The sequence below is a fragment of the Siphateles boraxobius genome, unplaced genomic scaffold, assembly GCF_051911475.1.
Source record: "Siphateles boraxobius isolate OS27281-9 unplaced genomic scaffold, OSU_SipBor_1 35, whole genome shotgun sequence".
In the NCBI taxonomy this organism is placed as follows: domain Eukaryota; kingdom Metazoa; phylum Chordata; class Actinopteri; order Cypriniformes; family Leuciscidae; genus Siphateles; species Siphateles boraxobius.
This window is the reverse complement of record NW_027508975.1, coordinates 15,801,842-15,810,000: the sequence shown is the minus strand read 5'-3', so window position 1 is coordinate 15,810,000 and position 8,159 is coordinate 15,801,842. Positions and strand designations below refer to the sequence as shown.

The 8,159-nt window shown below is 32.5% G+C and overlaps 1 protein-coding gene across 1 annotated transcript in view; it reads right to left on the bottom strand.

Annotated features, from left to right (window-relative positions):
• The window catches only part of psmg2 (proteasome (prosome, macropain) assembly chaperone 2), a 16,185-nt gene extending 9,343 nt beyond the window's left edge, over nucleotides 1–6,842 (bottom strand). The window contains exons 1-6 of the mRNA XM_077196571.1: nucleotides 6,653–6,842; nucleotides 6,350–6,521; nucleotides 6,193–6,251; nucleotides 3,237–3,355; nucleotides 2,699–2,872; nucleotides 2,502–2,622 (exon numbers count right to left, since the gene is read on the bottom strand). Of these exons, the coding sequence (XP_077052686.1) occupies nucleotides 2,502–2,622; nucleotides 2,699–2,872; nucleotides 3,237–3,355; nucleotides 6,193–6,251; nucleotides 6,350–6,521; nucleotides 6,653–6,709 (702 nt within the window). The 5' untranslated portion in view covers nucleotides 6,710–6,842. The remainder of the gene's footprint in view (nucleotides 1–2,501; nucleotides 2,623–2,698; nucleotides 2,873–3,236; nucleotides 3,356–6,192; nucleotides 6,252–6,349; nucleotides 6,522–6,652) is intronic.
• Nucleotides 6,843–8,159: the final 1,317 nt, after the last annotated feature.

Here is an 8,159-nt window from a genome sequence, read left to right as displayed (position 1 = left end):
TCTTTCTTTCTTTCTTTCTTTCTTTCTTTCTTTCTTTCTTTCTAACTAATCTTTCTTTCTTTCTTTCTTTCTAACTAATCTTTCTTTCTTTCTTTCTTTCTTTCTTTCTAACTAATCTTTCTTCTTTCTTTCTAACTAATCTTTCTTTCTTTCTAACTAATCTTTCTTCTTTCTTTCTTTCTTTCTTTCTTTCTTTCTTACTAATCTTTCTTCTTTCTTTCTTTCTTTCTTTCTTACTAATCTTTCTTCTTTCTTTCTTTCTTTCTAACTAATATTTCTTCTTTCTTTCTTTCTAACTAATATTTCTTCTTTCTAACTAATCTTTCTTCTTTCTTTCTAACTAATCTTTCTTTCTTTCTAACTAATCTTTCTTTCTTTCTAACTAATCTTTCTTCTTTCTTTCTTTCTTTCTTTCTAACTAATCTTTCTTTCTAACTAATTCTTTCTTTCTTTCTTTCTAACTAATCTTTCTTTCTTATTTAATTCTTTCTTTCTTTCTTTCTAACTAATCTTTCTTCTTTCTTTCTTTCTAGCTAATCTTTCTTCTTTCTTTCTAACTAATCTTTCTTCTTTCTTTCTTTCTTTCTTTCTAACTATTCTTTCTTCTTTCTTTCTTTCTTTCTTTCTAACTCATCTTTCTTTCTTTCTTTCTTTTTCTTTCTTTCTTTCTAACTAATCTTTCTTCTTTCTTTCTTTCTTTCTAACTAATCTTTCTTCTTTCTTTCTTTCTAACTAATCTTTCTTTCTAACTAATTCTTTCTTTCTTTCTAACTAATCTTTCTTCTTTCTTTCTTTCTTTCTTTCTTTCTAACTAATCTTTCTTTCTTTCTTTCTAACTAATCTTTCTTATTTCTTTCTTTCTTTCTAGCTAATCTTTCTTCTTTCTTTCTAACTAATCTTTCTTCTTTCTTTCTAACTAATCTTTCTTTCTAACTAATTCTTTCTTTCTTTCTTTCTAACTAATCTTTCTTTTCTTTCTTTCTTTCTTTCTTTCTTTCTTTCTTTCTAACTAATCTTTCTTTCTTTCTTTCTTTCTAACTAATCTTTCTTCTTTCTTTCTTTCTTTCTAGCTAATCTTTCTTCTTTCTTTCTAACTAATCTTTCTTCTTTCTTTCTTTCTTTCTAACTAATCTTTCTTATTTCTTTCTTTCTTTCTAACTAATCTTTCTTCTTTCTTTCTTTCTTTCTTTCTTTCTTTCTAACTAATCTTTCTTCTTTCTTTCTTTCTTTCTTTCTAACTAATCTTTCTTCTTTCTTTCTTTCTTTCTTTTTCTTTCTTTCTTTCTAACTAATCTTTCTTCTTTCTTTCTTTCTTTCTAACTAATCTTTCTTCTTTCTTTCTTTCTTTCTAACTAATCTTTCTTCTTTCTTTCTTTCTTTCTTTCTTTCTTTCTTTATAACTAATCTTTCTTCTTTCTTTCTTTCTTTCTTTCTTTCTTTCTAACTAATCTTTCTTTCTAACTAATTCTTTCTTTCTTTCTTTCTAACTAATCTTTCTTCTTTCTTTCTTTCTTTCTAGCTAATCTTTCTTCTTTCTTTCTAACTAATCTTTCTTCTTTCTTTCTTTCTTTCTAACTGATATTTCTTCTTTCTTTCTTTCTAACTAATCTTTCTTTCTTTCTTTCTAACTAATCTTTCTTCTTTCTTTCTAACTAATCTTTCTTCTTTCTTTCTTTCTTTCTTTCTTTTTTACTTTTTCTTTCTTTCTTTCTAACTAATCTTTCTTCTTTCTTTCTTTCTTTCTTTCTTTCTAACTAATCTTTCTTCTTTCTTTCTTTCTTTCTTTCTTTCTCTTTCTAACTAATCTTTCTTCTTTCTTTCTTTCTTTCTTTCTTTCTTTCTTTCTAATCTTTCTTCTTTCTTTCTTTCTTTCTTTCTTTCTTTCTAATCTTTCTTCTTTCTTTCTTTCTTTCTTTCTTTCTTTCTTTCTTTCTAACTAATCTTTCTTCTTTCTTTCTTTCTTTCTTTCTTTCTAACTAATCTTTCTTTCTTTCTAACTAATCTATCTTTCTTTCTAACTAATCTTTCTTTCTAATCTATATTTCTTTCTAACTAATCTTTCTTTGTTTCTAACTAATCTTTCTTTCTTTCTAACTAATCCATCTTTCTTTCTAACTAATCCATCTTTCTTTCTCTTTCTAACTAATCTTTCTTTCTTTAAACTTTAAACTTATTCAAACTCTCTGGTCCGGCTTTCTCAAGCCAACTTAAAGTTTGTCTCATCAAACTTTATTTTCTAGTTTAGGTTTATTATTTTATAAAAATTTTGTTTTTGTCAAAACCTATTTGAACTGTAAAGTTGTTAGAATTGTGTGTTTTTTTACAGTCATTTTAGGGTTTCATATTTTACCTTCGACATTGCCCTACTCCACTCATACAGTATTTTATTTGTGCAGGTCTTAAAAAAGGTCTTAATATACCTTAAATTTACCTGATTTACCAGATACCCTGTTTGTTTCATCAGCATTATTCAGATTCACTATATTCTCTCACACACTTACAGGTTTTTCCAGTAGATGGAGCCAGTCATTAAGATGGTTGATGAGAGCAAAAGCATCAGGGATGTTGTCCCCTTCTGAGCAGAAGATCAGCACTACTGCCATAGGGATGTCCTCTGTGCAGCTGAAAGACAACAAACTCCATTGGCCGAATTCACGATTGTAGATTTGATCATTTTACGATTTATGACAGTTTTTACCAGTCTGTGTAAAGGGCTTTGGTCACTCCTCCTCCAGGAATGTAGAGCCGCTGCTCTGAGTCGGAGATCTCAGGGAACACGCTGATTCTCTCCATCTCCCTCCAGCCCAGCTCCTCCACCCGCTGGCCCTCCTCCTTCTGCAGAGACGGGGTCAGCAGGAACCGCAGAGGAGTGCTGCTCAACAAGAACACACAACCATTTAAATACTATCGATGCAAAAATATTTGAATCATCTGGTGTTTTTGGTGACTTTTAATGCATGTCAGAAGTCAGTTCTCCTTAAGTTCACGCATGTGTAAAGAATCATCTACTAAAGTCTGAAACACAATACATTTGTATAGTATATTGTTTCATCATTTAAAATTTCATCGTTTTAATTGAAAAATAAAAAAGTGTGTATGCAACCTTAAAATGCATGAGGTTTGACAATTGTTATCTAATATAATGATATCAAAGATAAGAAAATTAACTTACTAATACAATGACATTTATACAATTTTGTGTACATTCTATCTATCTGTCCTCACTGTTTCATTACCCATGAAGCTGTTGGTCGTCTCTCTGATAAGCGTGACTGCTGGAAAGCAGCACACTTCTGACGAATCCACTACTCTTGATCCAGGAAACAATCAGCTTTCGGAATAATCTGACCTTTGTCTGAAATGAACAGTAAACAGCAAAGAGGCATGTGCAAGTGGAATAAATAAAAAATTGTATCTGTGATATATCGGCCATTATTTGGCATTTTATACATTTTTAGAATCGGGACTTTTATTCTGACATCATTAGGATTTTTTTGACAGCACTGAGATGGCCCAGGAGCTCTGGTTCTCCGTCTGCATAAGTTTACTGTCTTTGTTTAACAGTTCAGTCTGATAAATACGGTGGCCGAGAGTGCACAACGCACGGCAACTGAAGAAAACATACAGAGATGACATGTTAATGACATAACTTTGTATAGCCTACAATATGTTCAATGCCATCAGAATACAAATGAGAAAAGAGGAGTTAACAATAAGCTAAAAAAAAACGTAAAAAAAATAAATAAAAAAGATCGAAAAAGAACATAAGGGTAAGATTTTAATCTTTACATCAGTTACACAAATTTTGTCATTTTATGTTTAAATAAGTTTCATAAGAAATGTTAGGTAATGCAGGGTCCAAAGATGAGACAGCAAGTTTTAAAGTTGAGACACTATGTTAACAGCAATAATAAGACATTTCTGTCGTAAGAACAGCTATTCAGCTGATGGACACCGTGGTGCGTTGTCATGGGAACATCCCAGGTGAAAATAATAAGGAAATTACATTGTTTTTCATTGCTCCCTTCACCAAGTGCATTCCAAATGGCTACATAATGGCACACAAGTGCCGTGCTCACTCCAAAGTTCCCACTTCAAGGGCTCTGCCCTTCGAAGGGATTAGGGCATAGGGATCCTCACAGTAAGCACGGGAGTAGGGCATAGGGATGCTAACAGTAAGCACATCCCAGCCGGGTTCGTCAGTTATTGGGGTCCCCTGGAAACATTTCCGCTGTGTTCTGCTCTATTTGCAGTTGGTGGTGTTATGAACTTTTGCGGGCGCATTTCTGTATTTGGTTGTGTTGTGAGAATTTGGAGCACACATGTGTTGTGAAACTGATGAAGATGTTTTCTTAATTTGCGGGTGTTTTTCTATTTGCATGTATTTTCTTCAGTTGCAGCACGTTGAGCTCTCTCAGCCACCGTAGATTAGACAGAAATAATTTATTAGAAAGAATGTTAAGTAAACAGTATATGAAAAACTGTTAGTGTTTTTATCAAGTTTTTGTTTATCAAGTTTTATTTATTTTCATATTGCTTTATTCTCAAATTATTTCAAATTATATACATGATTAAACTAAATAAACAGTTGGATTAAAATTTAAAAATTAAAATTATATATATAAATATATATATATATATATATATATATATATATATCATAGCTTATATATTTCTAATTTTCTAAATTTATCCATTTCTAAATTTCTAATAATTTCTCATTTCTACGTATATTTTTAATAAATGATATAAGTGTGTGTCTGTGTGTGTGTATATATATATATATATATAATTTTGATATATTCATTTGATTTAATTCATTTGAAATAAATGAATATAGTACTATTATACTATAGTGAGTTAAAGATGTAATGATAATAGATGTAATATAATGGAAACTGAACATTTTCCAAATGATACATAGTTAAAATATAATTTTTTCACAGTATTAATGGGGTCTTTATTAGGGCTGGGTAAAAAATATCGATTTATCGATTTTAATCGATTCTCATTTTTACGAACCGATATCGATTCTTAAATCCCAAGAATCGATTAGTCATCCTGTTTTCAGTTGATGAATGAATGGAACATTGTAGCGCGCATCCCATCCAATAAACGCAACAATCTTTGTGCTTTGTTACTATTGATATGAAACAAAGTCTCAGATTTCAAATTACGTCCATTTTCTTACGAAATTCAAAAACATAAATACCGTTTTGGCGTTTTGGCGCTTTGGCGTGAGATCGCTCTGGCGCAGCTTAAGAGAAGCAGCAGCGCCGAGCACACATAATCTTCTCTTCCGCCTTAATATTACCAGTTACAGCGTGAAATAAACATGAATGAGCATCTGAAAGTGTGTTAAAAGATAGAGTATAACTTATCGAAATCCTTGTTGTCACATGGAATCGCTCAATCATTGTTTCAACCGAGGAAAGACGTCAGTGAAACAGCTAGTAAACAATGTCATGTAACGTCACATTTACCTCAGAAAAACCATATCCAGTGACCATGAACTCGTTAGTCAGCTAGAAAAATTAACTCTAGAGAGGAGCATTTTGCTAAATATATGCACCATATTACATATGCATTTAATGTTATTTTATAATTATTTTATGTTTTTCAATATTTAATGCTGAATGTTTGAATAAATCTGGCAAGTTTTTATGACAGCCACCATTTAAATATTTATATTTCATATAACTTTATTATTAGAAAAATAAATAAAAGTGTAATTGTTTGTATACAAATCAGTAAATCTTTACCTTTAATATTAGGCTAGTAGGCTAATGTAACAATTTTAATGATACAACTGACTCACATAGTTTACAGCTTTTGTTAAGAGATTTGTATTCCTTGAGAAAATTTGCCAAGTATTGTACCTGATATCCCAAATAATCAATATTGAATCGAATCGAATCGTAATCGAAATCGAATCGAATTGCAAGCTTGTGAATCGAAATCGAATCGAATTGTGAAATTTGTTTCAATACCCAGCCCTAGTCTTTATACATGAAAATACATAGCTGTGTTTAAAATTTTAGGATTGGGTCACTCGCATAAAGATAGTGATACTTGAGGGTCCGTGGCATCTGAAACTCTGCTCTAAGCGGTAACTGGCAAAAACATATCGGTCGACCACTAAATTGTAAACCTCCAACAAAGTATTAACTTGTATAAATGCACACCACTAACCTGGATGAAGGGTGTTCTTATCTGCAAGACAGCCAGCTTTAAGTCACTGTGGGAGTAAACTGCACAGACACATTCACAACATCAGACACTGTACATTGGTGCTTGGTGGTGTAAGAAAATATGATTCTCATGAATTAAAGCTATGATATCCCATTACCCTCTGCGCTGGTGCTGAGCTGGGCAGCATCCTCAGTTGATGTGGCATACGGGTTGTTCCCAACCATGGGAATCAGGCAGTCCGTGTGGAAGTATCCCACTCTGGGCATATTTAATGTTGAGATGAGGAGATCCACAGCGAGCTGTCCCACGTTTCCAACAGATACTGCAGGCTATGCACACGAGAAACAATTATAAGTAGCTAAATGTTTGATAAGTGCAGCATACAGAGTATCACATGTGTTTGTTTGTGTGATGATGATGATGAAGCTGAAATACTAATGAAGGCAAATACTTTACTTACCATTATAAACGTAAAGCCTTTAAAAGATGGAACTACATCCCCCGCCGAAATGAACATTTTAAAACGACTTATATCTAATCGGGAAGATAAATTCAGATGAATTGCAGTGGATCTGTGATTTTTACTTTCAATTTCTTGCGCTGTGAAAAAGGACCTGACATTACTGCGTCATGCCTCACCGCACCGGGACACCCTGATGCCTGAACAAAAACAATAAAAAAATATTAATTTGCACGACGTGTATTTTATAGTTTTAAGGACGTAAAAGAAATTAACATACATAATGATATCAAAATTTTTATCAGACCTTAAGAGACATTAATTTGGATATCATATGAAAATATAGTTTTATTAGAAACTCACTGCTGAAGCTCAGTTCAACATGAATGACCAGAAGATGACGCTAGACACTTATGGAAATTAGAGGGGGAAAATCATTTGCCATGTCCTGTGTTAGTCTTATGAGTATGTTGCTCGATTATGAGATTCAAATAAGATTCAGAAGAACATTGTGTGTAAATCACATTGGCACTATAAATTAAAAACAACAGAGATGAAATAGCAGAGAAGAAAATAACTGATAGTTAATAGTTGCTGCAACTATTAGTAAAACTCTCTATTTAGAAAATAGGCTATATAAATATACATAAATATGGACCCCACCCCCCCCCCCCCCCACACACACACACACACACACACACGTACACAATTTGTTTAAAAAATTATATTTCAGTAGGCCTATACAGTAAACTGTATGCAGTTTTTTACAATTGCTAACACACAATTTTGCAAACTATGCTGGTTTTATCAAAATACTTAACACAATTCACAAAACCACACACCCAAACTGCAAAATACCTCATATCTCCTGCAAAATGAAGCACTGCAACCAAACCTACATATAGCATTATCAAAATCAAACTTTTGCACGAAATGGTACACACTTCATTTATATTACCAGATTTTTGTCTAACCAACTACACACTGTTGGGCATAATGAAAAGCACTCTCATCTTTAGTATGCTTTGCCATAATACTAAAATAGTTCAAATTGTAGAAAATTCTTCAGATTGTTCACATGACAGAAATATTTGCAGATACACACACATGCTGTTGAAACATTTATTATTTTATTATTCACCAAACAAGTCAGTGCAACATATGCACATCAGATATATTTACATTGGCCTCAACAAAAATATGCTCACAAAAAACAGTAAACTGAAAAACAAACTTGCAGAAAAAATAAATATATAAAAAAAGAGGCAAGAAAAATAATTAGGCAGCATCTTGCCGCACAGCTGGGTCAGGCCACATCACAGGCCACATCACAGGCAATATCTTCCCTTGCCAGACATCGAGGGAAGAAGCGCCTTGAGTGCCTTATCCATCCCTGAATCACACCCACATCAATCTCCTCATGCCTCTTCCATAGCCTGCACAAGAGGCATGTGCACAAAGGGCTGCCGGTCGTATACCTTCCACAGCCATGCTGAAAATAACTCTT